The 18,005-nt window shown below is 36.2% G+C and overlaps 1 protein-coding gene across 4 annotated transcripts; it reads right to left on the minus strand.

The window, feature by feature from the left end:
* Positions 1-6,773: 6,773 nt before the first annotated feature.
* On the minus strand, positions 6,774-17,588 carry LOC103485407 (transcription initiation factor IIA subunit 2). Of its 4 annotated transcripts, none has more exons than XM_051081971.1 (5): positions 17,254-17,585; positions 16,588-16,753; positions 13,896-14,043; positions 13,764-13,802; positions 6,774-7,269 (listed from the first exon to the last, which is right to left on the minus strand). In XM_051081971.1, exons 3-5 carry the CDS (start codon positions 14,022-14,024, stop codon positions 7,129-7,131), a joined length of 309 nt encoding a protein of 102 aa, XP_050937928.1. In that variant the 5' UTR covers positions 14,025-14,043; positions 16,588-16,753; positions 17,254-17,585; the 3' UTR covers positions 6,774-7,128. The 4 variants fall into 4 exon arrangements, with proteins under 4 accessions (XP_050937928.1, XP_008441203.1, XP_008441202.1 ...); XM_008442981.3 differs by having other exon boundaries at positions 13,752-13,802; positions 17,254-17,579; XM_008442980.3 differs by lacking the exon at positions 16,588-16,753 and having other exon boundaries at positions 13,752-13,802; positions 17,254-17,588.
* Between the last annotated feature and the right edge of the window lie 417 nt (positions 17,589-18,005).

Consider the following 18,005-nt stretch of genomic DNA (forward strand, 5'->3'; position numbering starts at 1 on the left):
TTGCTATTCTAAAAACCGAAGGACTTCGAAAATATGATTCATAGTCCGGAGGACCCGTTGGAGTCTGAAATCTACCATATTAATGAAAGGATGAAAACCCTTTACAGCAGAAGAATTACAGAGATCCAATTTTAATTGGAACCTAAAAAATACCAATACATTGGCAAAATTACAAGAATAATTTCTATAGTTAAACATGCTTTGAAGAAAATATAGAGAAGAAGAACTTACTCTTGTTATCGACTCTGAATCTACCAAATACCAACTTAGGGCACCACCACTTGGAAACTTTCTTATTCTCTGATTGAGATGACTAGTGGGAACCAAATTGGATTGAAGGAATTTTTCTTTACAGAAAAAAATTTTCAGAGAGAATGGAAGAGTAACATTGTTTGCAGAACTCACCTTCAATTTTTGTTACGCAAAAATCCCCTCTTTTTCATACGGAAGAAGTGAGAAGTTGAGAGAACAAATGGGTTCGTGGAAAAACCACCCACGTTTCTTATTAATTTAATAAATAAATATTAAATTAAATTAATTAATTAAATAAATAAATTATATTTAATTAATATTTCATTTAAATCATATTTAAATAAATATCTCTCGTATAATCTATAGTTTTAATTTAATTAAATCAAATTAAAATAAACTATTAATTAATTCTCCAATTAATTAATTTCTAAATTAAATATCTTATATTTAATTTAATCCAAAATTTGAATCATATTCAAATATAAATTTCTCTCATAACCTATAGTTTTAATATGTATCACATACACATTAAATTTTTAATCTATAGTTTTAATATGAATCTAATTCACATTAAACTAATATTTGAACTCATTCAAATATTTTATTCTCTCGTAATTTAATTTTAAATCATATCTAAAATTAAATTTATATAAGAAAGTCTAATTAAAATATAAACTTTATATTATAATGTATCGATATACATTATATTAATTCCCAAAGTAAATTTGAACATTTCAAATTACAACCAGTATAAATAAATCTCATTACTCTTTATGAGCTAGGAAGGGGACCTAATGAACCTACAGATCAAAAGCTACAATGATATGAGGTTAATTAGTTAAACTTATTAACCATATTAATCAATATTCGTTAACTATGTGTACACTCCACTAAAGACTCACGACTGAACTATTCTAACTGTAGATATATTTCTGTGTCCACGGATATAAATCAATACCAGTAAGTTAGTCCTTCACAAGTGTTCGTAACACCAACTGGGTCAAATTACCGTTTTACCTCTAGGTTACTTCTAGTCCTTAAATATCAGTGCTCCTCTAATGAACAACTTGTTTATGGTCCAACCACTAAACAAAAAACCCATCTCATGCCATAGAGAGGGTAGGACCCTTTATTCAAGTCCCGGAGACACTATTTAAGGGAACACTTATCTACTTACTCTAAAGGTGGGAAGGAGTGAATTCCATATTGTGTGATTATGTTCTTAGCTCCCCACTCAATCTTGTTCCCAAAATGATAAGCATATTGAGTCGGCAATCTGGCCACTCTCACCTGTACAAATCAAAGGACAATCCCTCGCAAACAGGAGTTCATAATACACTCAGGATTAAGACTAAGTACATAGGTCATCTTAATGAAATAGAAACCCAACTAGTTAACGGAGTTCAATCTAGTGATTACTATTTCGTGGTCCAGTCTTATGCAAACTCATTGCATAGGATACCCTTACTCATATGTCGCATACATGAACGCATTGGATTAATGTGTTTGTATCAAATACAAAGTGAGTCGTATCCATAGTGTTAACAAGATAAGGTACCCAACCTTAACCCTATAGTATAGACCCTTTAAGCTGATCTTGAACATTGATCCCCGTATATCTCTACATATTGTTCAAGACTCAGCAAACAACTTAGGATGTTAGTTTATTGGATTTAGGTTATTAATACAAAACTATTAATATAATCAATAACACTTATTGAAATTATAATAATAAAACACTTTATTAATAACAGTTAATTGATTGTATTTATTATCTACAAGTTTATGACATAAAACCCAACAATTAATTCATGAGTGGAGTATGAAAGATCAGAGTGAATAGGAGAGAGAGAAGAGAAAGAAAAGGCTTGTCCCCCACGGAGCAGGGGAAGTAACTGCAAGCTTTCTTTCCACCTTTGTCGAATAGGGGTGGTTGCGGGCATTGAAAGAATGGGTTGGCGCCCTAGCTTCTTGAGGCAGTGCCAGTCGCAGTTTTCGTTCAAGAAGTTCTTCTTTCAACTCATCCGCCTTTGGAGGTTAGCTATAGCTAGGCCCATTAGGAATTAGACTAGAAGCAAGCTCGACCTCTGTAATAGTACAAAAGCAGAAGAAAGAAATTGAAAAGGGTCCTCAATGAAGAAGTCGTATTCAATTACGTCGGACGATGAAATTTTTCCGCCTAGTAGAATAGTCGGACTTCTGAATTTCACTTATCCTTGGACTTGTCCTCAGCTAATTTATGGATGCTTCCTTCCTTTTTGTAGATGTTAAGTCGCTTCGCTTCTTCACTCATTCTTTCTCAAATTTCTCATTTGGAGCTTTATTTTATTGTGATTAAAACGGACTGGTAGATTTCAGACTCCTCCTATGCTCTCTCCTTTCAGTCAAAACCTCTGGACTATTCGACCTATTACTTTGAAAACACAAGATAAAAATCGGTTTTGATAAAGCTCTGCTCTGAAACTTCCTTCTTCTCTTCTTTGTCTTGGGAAAGCCTAACTGAAGAAGGAGCTCTTTCTTTATTCCTTTTCCGCCTTTTATTTGATTTTAGTAGGTCAACTTGCACTCCTTTTAAGTCGCCCTTGTTCATTGACTCCTTTTAGTCGAGCTGCTTCGCACTTTAAAGGTTCATATGGGGAATGAAGCTACTCCGCAAAGTCTTTGACTTTATTCATTGCCTAGAACTTATTTTTGAACATTCTTTGAGGCGAGATCGAAAAATCAGTTCAAATCGTACCCAAGTCAGATTACGTTGAATTCAGTCTGATTAATTCATCAATCACGTTATTTGCGACTTCTCGCACAAGAAAAGCAACTGCTTCCACGGATAACTCATACTTAGGTCGAGCACAAGTAGTTGGAAGAGTTGAAAGTTGGGTAGTGCTATAGAGCGTCAGACTTCTCTCAAGTCTTTTTCCCACGGGGAAAGGGCGCGCTTAACCTGCTCTTTGATCCTGAACTCCAGAATTTCTTTGCCTCCGCTTACTGACTCAAATATGAAAGGAAGACCCAATTTATGCTTACTCAACTCTTACAGAATGAAGAGGCTTTACTGATCTCGCGGGGAATAGGGCTAGGCCATACCCTCTGAAATAGGATATTCAAGCTCTCTATCTTGTACTACAAGAAAAGGGATGTACCCTTCGACAGAGAAAAAGATGGATGCTAAGTAACTGAAACTGCACATTCCAACCTTCCTTTGAGACTGAGTTTATAATGGCTAAGCGCTTATCGCTACTTTCGCTCTGAAATTAGTCGGGTCAAGCTGCTTTCGCTCCTCTTCTTAGCTTAATGCGAGCCCCTTTCGCTCCTCTGGAACTCGTGGCCCTATCAATGAGACAGAGGACAGGTCGGACTCATTCATGGAACTCAAACTTATGGTCCGACTATCCACTGAAAGGAGCTGAGGCAGCAAAGTTGGATAGGGATAGAGGTTAGATAGAAAGTCGCTATTCTTGAAGAGGAAATATTGATATGAAATCGGCTAGCTCTTTTCCTTACTCATTTTTTATGATATTCCGATCAAGAAAAGCAAAAGCTTTGAATAGAATCATAAGATAGGAAGAAATGTCTTTACTGGAAGGAAGAAGATCTCAAACCCTAGCTGTCGAGCGACTCTATAACTAAGTAGCAAGGCGCAAAGAATTTGTGAAGAATTTGGCTTTTTTTTAAGCTACTTTTTCTCTTGTTGTCTAGCAGAGGGTATGAACTGCTAAGCTCCTAGCATGAATAATAAATAAGGAAGACAGAGCGGTGGCTACCTCGAGGTACTATTTATGAGGTAATAGATTATTATTAGTAGTATCTCATTGAAGAACCACTACTATGTTCTTTCGTGTTGAAAGTATGGATTTAGAGCGACACCTTTTATCATGGAAGAGCTTAAACGAAAACTTCTGCCGTAAGAACTGAAGCTACTGAATTCCCCTAAAAGGGCTTCTCTTCTAACTCCCCAGATCCTGCATCCTTCAACGGGTTCGGAGACGCAGCATAAACAGCCTTTGCCCTTAATGCCAAGACGGATGCGACTTCTCTTTCTGCCACAGCAACCTAACCACTACTCTTTATTCAAGAGGTGGGGTTGCTAGAGATCTTTCTCTCTAGCTTTCAGTCTCGATCTGAGCTGGGAACTAGGGTCATAGGAGGCTAAGTTTCTCATCGAGGGATTATGAGTGAGATTGATAATCTAAGCAATAAAAGAAGCTACTACGACAATTTCAAAAGCAAAAACTCAGGCTTGAACTTCCCCAACTCTCCCTAACATATTACTGGAATCTTTGACTGAGTTCCATCTTTTCTACATCTACAAGAAATATTCTTTGAACCTTCGATCATTCTTTGAGCCTTGATTTCTGCTTTCAATTCTATTAAGAGGTCGAGCAACCTCTTTGCCTCTACTCCTTTTAATGAGAATTTGACTTGTTCCAGGGTTGTGGGAAGTTTGAAGGTGTAATCATTTGAACGTCTAATAGCAGTAGACTAAGAAAGTCAGACATGTATGGATCAGACAATTCATCATCTATTTATTAGCCGACGAATGAGAATGAAAGAGATGATGTCTCCCGAATCCCAATGGTCATTATAACCTCCAAGAAAATACAGAAGAACAAGGAAAACTAAGACAGAGCCTCATGAGCCTCTAGACTCATTCATCGACTTTCTTCCTCAACTGAGAAGTCTATTGATTCCCTATTACCGGTGGTACTCTCAAGCTACTAACAACTCCGTGAATGAGTCTGACCTGGGATTTTCTCCCGTGTAGGTTCTGAAATCGACTTCTTCCTCTTGCGATTTCTTTCATATTCTTCCTTGTGCGATTTCTTTCATCGTCTTTCTTTTCTTCTTCTTTTTTTTCGATTTCTTTCCATAATCTTTCTTATTTTTCTATTCTTTTTTTACGTCGTTAAATTTTTCCATCGTCTTTCTTCTTTTCATTTTTTTCCTGCTGTGATTTCTTTCTATCGTCTTTCTTCTTTTCTGATTTTGCGATTTCTTTCAATGTCTTTTCTTTTTTACATCGTTTAATATTTTCTTCGTCTTTTTTCTTTTCTGATTCTTTTTTATGTCGTTTAATATTTCCGTCGTCTTTCTTATCTTCTTTTTTTTTTCGCTGTGATTTCTTTCCATTATCTTTCTTCTTTTCCTCTTTTTTTTTTTTGCGTCGTTTGAATTTGGATAACCAAATCTAAACGACCGTGTATAGAAAAATAGAAAATCTAAAAAATCGTGTATAAAAAATCTTGAAAAAAATCATTCAGATTGAAGTAGCCAAATGTAAGTGATGGTGTAAAAAAAAATCATCGTTAGACAAATCTAAACAATCGTGTACCAAAAGAATTAAAAAAATCATTTAATTAAATCTAAATGATCGTGTAGTAAAAGAATTTTAAAAAATCGTTTAGCCAAATGTAAACGATCGTGTAGCCAAATCTAAACGATTGTGTAAACAAATCTAAACGATCGTATAAAAAATAAACGATCGTGTAGCAAAAGAATTTTAAAAAATGGTTTAGCCAAATCCAAACAATCGTATACCAAGATTTGAAAAAAAAATTGGGACCCAAATTTAAACGACCGTGTAACCAAATTAAACGATTGTATAATAAAATTAAATGATAAAATTGAAAAAATAAATTGTAGTCATATCTAAATGATCGTATACCAAATAATAGCCAAATCCAAATCTAAATGATCAAATCTAAACGATCATGTAACAAAATTTAAACGTAACCAAATAAAACGATTGTGTAATAAAATTAAACGATAGAATTGAAAAATAAATTGTAGTCATATCTAGTATCAAACAATAACCAAATCTAAACGATCGCAAATATATTACATAACATTCTTTGTATTTTACACGGTGGGCATTTGAGTTTTTTTTTATTTTCGGAATTGTTATGTAAATACTTTATCGCTTTTTTATATTTTTTAAAAGTCCCCTAATTTTAGTATCTATTGGTGTGATAATATTAATGTTTAATCTATAATTTGATAAAATACAGTCCCTCTATGATTTTATTACACCAAAAAAATTAAATCCCAAACTAAATTACACTTATAGTTTTTAAAGTAAAATTTAATGTAAGGATTTATATAATTATTATTTTTCATTATTCAATATTTTATAATACATATTATATTTAAAAAATGAATTAAGTTGTATTTCTAAATGTTTTTACCTTGTATTTAATATAATTTTTAATTTTACTTTTTAAAATGTAAAATTCAAGATTTTAAAAATCAAATTCTTGATAAAGATATAAAAGAGTTGCTTCCAAAATCTACACTATTCACAGAATCAGAAATCAATGTATCAGAAATAAAATAATATTTACCAAATACAATTTTTCATAGACAGTAAAAGGGTGTTGACATGAATCATGATGATTCCCCTAGCAAACGAATATTGAAGAAAGTCTGCTATAAAAAAATGTGGAAAATGTTTGATTCTTTCTTATTATCCAATAATGTTTGCTCCCGAACCTAACATCAATGATACTGAAATAATGACTAATAAGTAGTTCCAATCAAGTTTATTCCTTTCGAAGTGGTAATTTGAATTCTAATGTACAGAAAGTAGATTCAAAGGAACTAGTACAACAAGAAATTAATAGCATAATATGGAAACATATATCATGTTTTATTATCGTTAACTAGAAGAAGGATCGCGTAATTGTTATGTAATCAACTTTAGAAGCCAATTTCAGTCTATGTATCGTCAATGCAACTTTTTGCCGTTCAGGTTGATGACTTTACAGAATCACGTTTGAATCACTTCCTGGATGGTCATTTCCTCCTCACCGTGACTGAATTCGCTCCATCATCAGCAAATAACTATGCAAATTTCATTGAATAGAACTGATGTATGAGAGCTTATTGTGAAAGTAACTTTGAGTCACATGCTACTATTTTAATTCTTCCAACAGTCTCACTTGAATCCTCATTTTTAAATGAGGCATCCTGCAAAATGAATGTCCAAACATTGTCGCAGAACCGATAGGTGTGTAGATGTCCCTGTTGCATGACAAGACAGTACGAGGACAAAGAAATTAAGAAATCACCAGAAAGAAAGTGTTTGAGACATAAACAAAATGTCACGCATGTTAACTATACAACTCCTAATAACCATTGTTGTGTGATTATGATTTCATAATTTCTTTTAGAGCAATGGCCTTCGTACAATGTGTGTGTGTGATAAACGTTCAACTGAGTATCGTTAGAAAATCCAACATCCATAGGATTGAACATAGAACTTGAAAGCAATGGTAGTGGACTCACGAAGACTCGTTGTAGAATCTGATATGGCCACCTCCCTAACGACAGGGATGACTTTGTCCCCAGATTCCCAAAACACAAAGAACTACAAAGTATATTCCAGAGAAACTTATTGATAGACCCCCAATTAGATTTGTTTACAGCAGAAGGAAAAGTTAGTCATACCAGCTGGAGTTTGTTACATTAGTTTGTTATATTAGTTGTAATAACACTCACATGTGAGTTAGTTAGAGGCTGGCAAGATTAGTATAAATACTAATAGAATTCAGGAGGAAGGAGATGAGAATTTTGTAAGAAGATTTACTGTAATTTCCTGAAAGAGAAAGGCAGTAGAGAGTGAAAGGAATTGAGTTCCACTCAGTTCCAGAATGTACCCCTTATCAGAATCTAAATAGAAGAGGGAATTCATACCAAAAAGTGGTGTTTCATCACTTATCCAAGGAGCAATATTTCATAGGGAAAACGTTTCTAAAATTAAGAAACAACGAAGCAAGGAATAGAATTAACAAAATGATGGGACCCAAATATATATATCAAGTAAGAATTCTTTTATTGATAGTAATACTCCTCCACGAATTATAGAACACTCTTCCTGTTATTCTATCTTTCAAGAATGAACAAGGAATATCTCTCTCAAACTGTGCTATTTATGCTACTTTCCTAACTACGACTTTTCTACAAACTCATTAACAGACTATTTTCAGTTATTGGCTTTCTTCACTCTTCTGTTGTATTGTTTAATGATAGGGGGTCTATCATTACACCCCTTCTCCAAATTCACCTTGTCCTCAAGGTGAAACTTAGGGAATTGCTGCTGGATCTCATCATAATCTTCCCATGTTGCTTCATTTCTTGATAGTCCTTTCCACTTGATTAAAACATCCCATCTGGCAATTTTGTTCTTGAGATATCCATAAGCTTCTTCTGGTTCTGCACGCTATTAATGGTTCTCAGTATGTAGGGTAATTCTGCTGGTTCAGCTTGGTGTTCCCCCATCAATTTTTTTCAGCTGCGAAATATGGAACACGGGATGGATGGATGCTTTTTCCTGTATGCCACTTGACCAATCCTTTCTAGGATTTTGTAGGGTCCAAAAAGTTTTGGAGAGAGCTTTTAATTCCTTCTCTTCTTTAGTGAGACTTGTCTGTAGGGTTTTATTTTTAAGAAGACCATATCTCCAACTGCATATTCTACTTCTCTTCTTTTTTTATCTGCACTTCTTTTCAGGATCAGCGATTCTGAGATTTTCTTTTAATGCCCCTAAGGCTATGTCTCCACTCCTCTGTTAACTACTTCGATTTGCCCGTCAGATTGAGGGTGGTATGATCTGCTTCGGTTCAGTTTTGTTCCTGCCATTTTGAAGAGCTCTTTCCAGAAGTTGCTTAAGAAGACTTTGTCTCTATCTGAGACTATAGATTTAGGGTATCCGTGTAATCTAACAACTTCTTTGATGAAGATATCAGCCACAATTTTGGCAGTGTAAGGGTGTTTCAATGTCAAAAATTCCCATACTTACTGAACTGATCTACTACCACCAGAATTACTTCAAACCCATTGGATTTAGGTAGACCTTCAATGAAGTCCATAGAGATATCACTCCACACACTGTTTGGTATTCCCAATGGTGTCAAAGGACCTGCATGAGATAGGGCTAAGGATTTATTTTTCTGACAGGTTAAGCACTGCTCACAGTACTTTTTTACGTCTTGTTTCACTTTTATAGGTTTTTAAGAACCCTAAGTGCCCCCGAATACTGAATCATGGTAGGTGTGTAGTATAGTTGGGATCAGTTTTGATGCTTTAGAGATGACCAACCTGTCTTTATATCTCAGCATCTCTTGTTGGATGGAGAACTTACTTTCCTTGCTTCCTTCTTCCTTCTTAAGTTGTCATTATTTTCTGTAGATGGTCATCTTTTTCCACCTCTTCTTTGACTGTGAGTAGATCAATCAATGTAGGTGCTGTCAAGTTGCATAAGTGCACTGTAGGGGCATCCTTGAGAGCACATCTGCTGCTTTATTTTCTACTCCAGGTTTATATATTACCTCAAATGAGTAGCCTAAGAGCTTGACTATCCACTTTTGGTATTGAGGTTGGATCACCCTTTGTTCTAGCAGGAACTTTAGCGATCTTTGATCGGTTTTGACTACAAATTTTCTAGCAAGCAAATAGGATCTCCATCTTTGGACAGCTAGGACAACAACCATAAGTTCCCTTTCGTATACCAGTTTGGCTCTATCTCTCACAGCCAATGTGTGACTGAAGTAAGCAATGGGGCGTTTAGATTGAGTCAGCACTGCACCTATTCCTTAGCCAGATGCATCTGTCTATATTTCAAAGGTAGCATTAAAATCTGGTAGAGCTAGTACCGGAAGTGTCATCATGGCATTCTGCAGCTTTTGGAATGCTTCATAGGCTTCCTCATTCCATTTAAATCCTCCAAGCTTCAATAGTTGTGTTAATTGAGCTGCTATTGAGCCATAATGTTGAACAAATTTTCTGTAATATCCGGTTAGGTCTAGAAAACCTCGAACTTCTCGCACATTCTGTGGTACTGGCCATTATTTGATTGCTTAATTTTTTTCAGGGTCAACTTCTACTCCCAAGTAATCAACCCTTGTTTTGGCAAAGCTGCATTTTTTCTGATTTGCATATAACTCATTCTTTCTTAATACTTCTAATGCTAGCCCCAAGTGTTGTAGATGAGCTTCTATGTCTTTGCTGTAGATTAGTATATCATCGAAGAATACCAGCACAAACTTCCTTAGATATGGGCCTGAAGATTAAATTCATTAAGGACTGAAATGTTGACGGTGCATTGGTTAAGCTGAAGGGCATAGCCATGAATTCATAGTGACCTTCATGGGCTGGGAATGTCGTTTTCTCATTATCATCTTCGCACATCTGAATCTAGTGGTATCCTGCTTTTAGGTCAATTTTGGAGAATCAGGTTGCTCCATTTAATTCGTCAAATAGCTCTTCGATCACTGGTATTGGGAATTTATCGGGTATGGTTGCATTATTCAGTGCTCGATAATCTACACAGAAGCGCCAACTCCCATCTTTCTTTCTTACTAATAGGACTAGGCTGGAGTAGGGGATATTACTAGGGCGAATGATTCCTGATTTCAGCATCTCATCTACAAGTTTCTCCATTTCTGCTTTCTGTTGATAGGCACAACGATATGGTCTGACGTTTATTGGGTTGGTACCCTGTTTGAGGTGGATGTGATGTTCTATGTTTCTTTGTGGAGGAAGCTCTTCTGGCCATGTAAACACATCTTCATATCTTTTCAGCACTACTCTCACTAATTCTTCGGTTGTTAACCTTCTATTTCATTTTCACTCTCTTTCGAGGATGTAGTCATTTCCTTCCATGGATCGGCATTCTACCAAAAATCCTTGGTTAGAATCTTCCCATGATTTTATCATGTTCTTCAGGCTTACGCTTGCTTTGTTTAGACTAGGATCTCCTTTAATGACTATTTTCCTTCCTTGGTGTAAGAAGGTCATGGTCAAGTTTCGCCGGTCAACTTCTGCATTTCCTAGGGAGTATAGCCATTGCATCCCTAACTCCACATCTACTCCCCCTAGCTCCAATGGTAATAAATCGGCTACTACCTTCCATTCACTCAGTATTATTTCCATTGATTCACATATTCCCTTGCCTTTTATTGCTACACCAAATCCTAGGATTACTCCATAGTGGAAAGTATCCTTTGTGATCAATTGTAATTCATTGGTTAACTTCTCTGAGATAAAATTGTGGGTGGCTCCACAATCTATCAATACTACTATATTTTTTATCTTGATTTTTCCCCTTACTTTCATGGTGTCCAGATTGGAAAGGCCCACAACTGAATTGATAGATAATTCAATTACAATTTGGTCTTCCTCTACTATTCTTACCATTTTCAACTCTTTTTCTTCGTAATTGGTATCTTCTATAATTTCGAATTCTTCATCATCATTCTTCACTATGTACATTCTCAATTTTCTTTGTTCCCTGGCTTTACACTTGTGGTCATGAGAATATCTCATTGTAGCGAAAACAAAGGCCTTTCTCTTTCCTGGCTTGAAATTCTGCATTGCTCAATCTCTTTGATGGACCTTCTTTCTTTATTTCTCCGGTTGGATTTGCTCTTAAAGTAATTATCCTCATTGGAAATATGGCATTTCCTCTATCGCCTGAAGTATTACTGGATTTAGTAGCAGATGAAGAGGAAGCAGAGTACTTACCTCCAATATAGCTTTTAAGGTTGGCCTCGTTTCAGATTATTTCCCGATTTTTTGCGAGTTGAGCCAATTGCATCTATTAAACTGCCAATTCACCCGAAAGCTTAAGCTGGTGGTTGAAGGCAAATTTTAATTATATATCACCAACAATCCCCCTCACTTGTGGGCTTGAAATATTTGAAAGACCCAACAAATGGAAATCAATTTTACCTCACTTGTGGACTGAAATATTTTGAAAGGCCCAACAAGTGGAAATTAATTTTAATTGGGAGGAAACGACAATGCAGGGGCTTGAACACAGGACCTCCCTGGACTACCTACTCTGATACCATATTAAACTGCCAATTCACCTAAAAGCTTAAGCTGGTGGTTGAAGGTAAATTTTAATTATACATCACCAACAACATCATTTCGGCTTGGTCGACAAAATTTAACCTCGGCTTTAATCCACGATAGTAGCCCATTCATGAACGTTTCTTCAATCACTCGATCCTGTAGATTTGATAATGGTGCCATCAATTTATCAAATTGGTTTCGATATTCCTCCACGCTTGATTCTTGCCGAATTCTTAGGAACTGACAGCAAATGGATCCTTCTCTCACCGATCGAAATCGTACGAGTAATTGCTCTTTTAACTTCAACCAATTCATGAACTTCTCTTGCTCTTCTGCGCTCTATACCAATTCAGGGTTGGCCCTTCGAAACTGATTGTTGCTACGGTCATCTTTTTGGAATCTGTCAATTTGTGAATATTAAAATATCTGTCTACACGAAATAACCAAGTGTCAGAATCCTCACCATTGAACATAGGCATTTCAACTCTGCTTGAATGTTGATAATCTTTTGTTCGACATCGTCAAATCTCTCTTTAGCCTTCTTTGCCATTTTTTTTTCTTGCTCTGCTCTGATACCAATATGATGGGACCCGAATATGTATATCAAGTAAGAATTCTTTTATTGATTGTAATACTCCTCCACGAATTACAAAACACTCTTCCTGTTATTCTATCTTTCAAGAATGAACACTCTTCAGGGTACACTCTTCCTGTTATTCTATCTTTCAAGAATGAACACTCTTCAGGGTACTGTGCTATTTGTGCTACTTTCCTAACTACTTTCATAACAAACTTTTCTAACCGACTCATTAACAGACTATTTTCAGTTATTGGCTTTCTTCACTCTTCTACTGTGTTGTTTAATGATAGGGGTCTATCACAAAACCAACCAAATCGCATAGAAATCAAAAGCTCCACTAAAGAAACACTACCATCTCTCAATACAAATGGTTTTATACCGTACACTGTTTCATTCCTATATCACGGTTCTAGTCACTACATGGCAACCAAAAGAACCGGGAGAATATCCACTATACTGTTAGGTACTTAAGGACATTGGAGAACCACATCCCAAAAGTCAACTATTGGGTGGAAGAGTCAAGCCACTAGAGTATCACATTGGTCACTGACATCCCACACTATATTGGTTCCTAACAATACCCCATCGCCGAAAAGCCGACGTCCAACCGGCTACTCCGATAGTACTTCACTCAGCCACACTCGATCAAAACCCTCAACCGACTCTACTCCAAAACGTTGACAACTAGCTATGATACCATTGTTAGGTACTTAAGCACCTTGAGGAACAACACACAAAAAGTCAGCTATTGGAGTGAGAGAGTCAAGCCACTTAAGTACCACATTGATCATCCCATTCATTCTCACCAATGTGAAACGAAGTTATACCATACTACCTTGGTTCCTAACATATACATTCGACGTACAAATATGTAATGTGTTATTGACAAAATTATCTAGATCAAGTCTAGACATGCAATAGAGCACAAACAGAGCAATCTACAAACAAGGCAAACACAACCGATTCCTCTTATCAGTAAAAATATGTTCAAATTTATAACGTTGACTTTATTTAGCAACATAAATTTATAGCGTTAAAGATTGTCAAATTCTTAAGCCAAAAAAGATACCTTGATAGTCACCTTGCTTTTCACTTGTGATTCCAAAGCATCAGTCATCGACTGCAAAAGCAGTAACAAATTAAATTAAACAAGACCTAAATTCTAAACACAAATAGAAAAATATACCACATCTCCTAACAGCTTTGGCTATACCTTATCGAACTGGACAAGAACCTGAATGGCAAGCTCGGGACTAAGAGTACCGTTCTGAACCATTTCATCCAAAGTTTCAGTCAAACACATTCCAATCGTTGATCTGCGGTAGAGTTCAAATGTTGCCATTCTTCTCGGAAATCAAGATCTGCAAAATATTGAAGCTCTTTAGCTAAGATAGAAAATCTAGTTTTTGCTTTTTTTTTAGTAAAAATAGTCAACTTTCATTGAAAAAGAAATGAAAAGAATGCCCGACAAAAAACCAAGCCCACCAAAAAACAAGCTTTCTACAAGAAATACTTCCAACTCAATAAAATTCCACCAATGGAATAATTACAAAAAAGAACCTTCAAACAGAAGCCCAAAGAGAAATATGGAACTTCACTAAGGACCAAACATTAGAAGGGTCCTCTAAACCTCTAAAAACTCTCTTGTTCCTTTCACCTCAAAATACCCCAAACTATGGCGTACACCCTGGCAAGCAACAAAAACCAGCCTTTCTCTCTAAATGGCGGACGATACAAGATAAACTCCTCAATTATGGCACGGATCTCTCTCTGACCAGCACTCTGAAAACCAAACTTCTGAAAGAACAAGACCACACAAACCTCACGTAGTGACAGTCCCAAAGCAGGTGGTTCAGGTTTTCCTCCTCCTTCCGACAAAGAATACAACAGGGTGGTCCCATAAGCGTAGGCATCTTCTTAGCAAGCCCATCCAAGGTGCTCACGCAACCTAACAAAACCTACTAGATAAAGAACTAGATTTATCCTCCAAACCTTGCCAAAAACCAACACACAACCATGGAAGGGTCTAACAACAATTTGAAGAAAGATTTACAAAAGAAGCCTTCGAAGGATTAGGTTTCCAAACACAAACATCCCTCCTTTCCTCCCTAAAGTTGCACTCATCGAGCAAAGAAAGGAGGCCACTTCCGTCGATTCCCTATTGGATAAGTGACAAAGGAATTTGATAGAAAAAGACACTGAACTTCCCACCCAAAATAAAAAGATAGAGATTGCATGATTTTTAAGAAATGACAGATGATAAAGATGAGGATAGATAGAGAAGGGGGGCTATCCCCAACCCACTGATCTTCCAAAAAGAAAAATGGTCTCCTTACCATCTCCCACAATGCATCTAGTCCAAGCATAGAAAGAAAGGACCTCAAGCGAGATGTCCTTCCACGGAGTACAATGTGCGCCTATAATCCCTTTAGCCACCCATTGAAAGGGATCAAAGCCATACTTGCTCACAATGATCCTATGCCACAAAGATTTGGGGTCAAGGACAAAACGCCAAAGCCATTTAGCCAACAAGGCTTTGTTACACATCCTTAAGTTACCAATTTCAAACCCTCCCTCTTTCACGGGGCACCCATTTACCTGCCAACTAACCAGATAAGATCTCTTCCCCTCATCCATTCCTTCCCAAAGAAATTCTCTCATAAGCTTCTCGATACTTTTGCAGACAGAGCTAGAAGCTTAAATAAGGAGACAAAGCAACCTTTTCGGAACCAACCCAAAAAGGCTCAATAATATTTCCCTCCACTCCCTTAGAAATGAGACAACTTAAAACATCCACCACAATTACGAACAAGAAGGGACATAGATGATCTCCTTGCCTTAAGCCTCTAAAAGCCTAAATAGATCCCTTAGGGGTACCATTAATGAGGATGGAATAGTTCACTTTCCTAACGCAACCCCAAACCACATTCTCCATTTATACCCAAAACCTTACTCATCCAACAACTTATCCAAAAAGTCTCAATCGACAAGATCATAAGCCTTCTTGAAATCCAGCTTGAGGATAATACCTTCCTTCAACTTGTTTATGCAATCCTCTACATCTTTAGTTGAAAAGTACACAATCCACAATTGAAAAAGAATGATAAAATTTTGGAACATAGCATCGGAATTCGAGTAAGCTAGCAAAATATACGGCAATAAAGTGAGAGATCAATTTAAAAAAGGATAAAATAATAATAATAAAGGAAACTTCTAACGACCCCAAATTTCAACTCCAACCAAGAGAACGTTACCAATATTCGACATGTAACTAACTCTACTATCTCTGGTACATTAGAAAGCTTTCAGTGATGTAACGATGTAAATATATATGCTACCAACTTTAAAACAACTATTAAACAATTTGAAATTCAATGTAAATTTTTTTTTAAAATTGATGCTAAATTGATATGCAAAGCATCAATTTAGTCAAATTCAACAAAACAAAACAAAACTAATGTCAAACTCAAACAACATAACCCAAACAAGTCAATTACAATCCTCGACTCAAAGCCAACGGAAAAAACCTACTTGACTTTGAAACAAAGTTTCAATAATCAAATGTTGGAATGAAATGATCTTTTAAAGAAAATAGACCACGACAATGGCATGTGCCCAATAGTCAATCTTTCCTATATTCCCTTTTTGCTATAACCAAGGTCGCAACAGCCGTCAACACCTAAAAAATGTTGTGGGGGGTTGATACACACTTGACACTTGTACTGGTAAGTAGCCCTAGCCCACAGCTGAACAGTCACCAAACAACATACATACAACTTTAAATGTCAATCACATGATGCTAACCTCATGAATTAGATTACCATATCATACGTAGTTTTAAATCGAACTAATCAAATTCAGTAAACATTCCAGCTTAACACTCACAAAAAATTCTGAATGAATACCTCAAACACGTTGACCTCAACTAATTGAGACCAGGTGCATCGACATGACTTTATCCACTATCATCAACACACTCCGTCAACCTTGTTGACTTCATCCGAGGCTACCAACGATCTCCATTGCCCCTAACTGATATATCCAAGTCCACCGACCTCTTTTCCGGTCCAACTGATATAATCCAAGATCACTGATCTCTCAGTCAACGTCAGCCCAACTGACTGACTCCACGAAGGGCCATCGACATTCTCAAGAATTCTAATACTTTCCATTGTAAACTCTACAATATGTTTTATGCTTATGTGTTATGTTCTCTAACATTAATCATACGTATATTCAAACATCTACACAGATTCAATTGAAAAGGCTCTAAACGGGGTTCTAACAACTAAAAATCAACAAGACAACATAATTGAGTCCTTGCTGCAAGGTGATATAATAGTTCCTAAACTATTTCAAACCTACAAAAGGACTTCCAAGTATTAGAGACTAGTCTAGAGCATCTTAAACTAGTTAGAAAATAAATTTAGACTGTTTACCCGCTGATTCTTACTCAAAACAACCCAAATCCTTGTTTGTTGGTGTTCGAATATGCTCGATCCCATATATAACGATCCCTTAAGGAGTGGGTGACTTAAATCCAACATTGAAACAATGGGTAAGTGTCTAACCTTGCCGAAAGGGAGGAAAACGTCGCTTCCAGGGTGTTCAGACCGCGTGGGTTTCCAGGGTGTCGATGGTAACCGCCACCGAAGGATGTAAGCGCCGCCGTCGCTGGAACTCGGAGTCTGGCGTGGTTGATGAAGACAGAAATGGGATGCTGGATGGTGGTTCTAGTGTCGCTCAGTCACTAGTAGTCGCTGCTAATGGTTGTCGGAGAGAGGATTTCTTGGGCGGCTGAAAGTTCAAGTGGGGGCTGTTCCACGAAAAAGAGAGGGAGAACGAATATTGTTAGGGCTTTCTTCCCTTCTCTTTCTTTTTCTCTTAAAACAAAATTCACAAAAGAATAAATGGAAAGGGAAAAAAGAAATATAAATTTATTTTATTACGAAATTGCAGTTTTTCTATTTTATTTTATTTATATGGTTTCAGAAAAACAAATCCAACTCAACTCAAGTAACCGTCTCAAACACAATATAAACTTCAAACTTCAAATACCGACGATCTTAGTTATGGTTGAGTTATAATAATTTATCTTCAGTGTAAATTGTTTTAGTTTGAGTTGTAATAGTTTATGTATGTGTTTTATATATTTACAAAAATAAACAAGTTTATGTTAGGTGCTTAATCTTTTAAAATTATTTTTTCATACATGCACATAGTCTTATTTTAAATGACAAAAATTATTAAACTAACAAAATTAGCAAACAATCATATCTATTTAGTAAAGGCAACAATAGATTGTTATTCTATCACATCGGAC

Source organism: Cucumis melo, chromosome 3, assembly GCF_025177605.1.
Source record: "Cucumis melo cultivar AY chromosome 3, USDA_Cmelo_AY_1.0, whole genome shotgun sequence".
Classification (NCBI taxonomy): domain Eukaryota; kingdom Viridiplantae; phylum Streptophyta; class Magnoliopsida; order Cucurbitales; family Cucurbitaceae; genus Cucumis; species Cucumis melo.

Bases quoted from the DNA above. Each gene is read 5' to 3' on its own strand.
- LOC103485407 (XM_008442980.3), bottom strand. From the start codon at position 14,024: ATGGCAACATTTGAACTCTACCGCAGATCAACGATTGGAATGTGTTTG. The intron at 13,803-13,895 runs GTATAGCCAAAG...CTGCTTTTGCAG, and splicing joins TTCTTGTCCAGTTCGATAAG to TCGATGACTGATGCTTTGGA. The intron at 7,270-13,751 runs GTATCTTTTTTG...GTCATGCAACAG, and splicing joins AAAGCAAGGTGACTATCAAG to GGACATCTACACACCTATCG.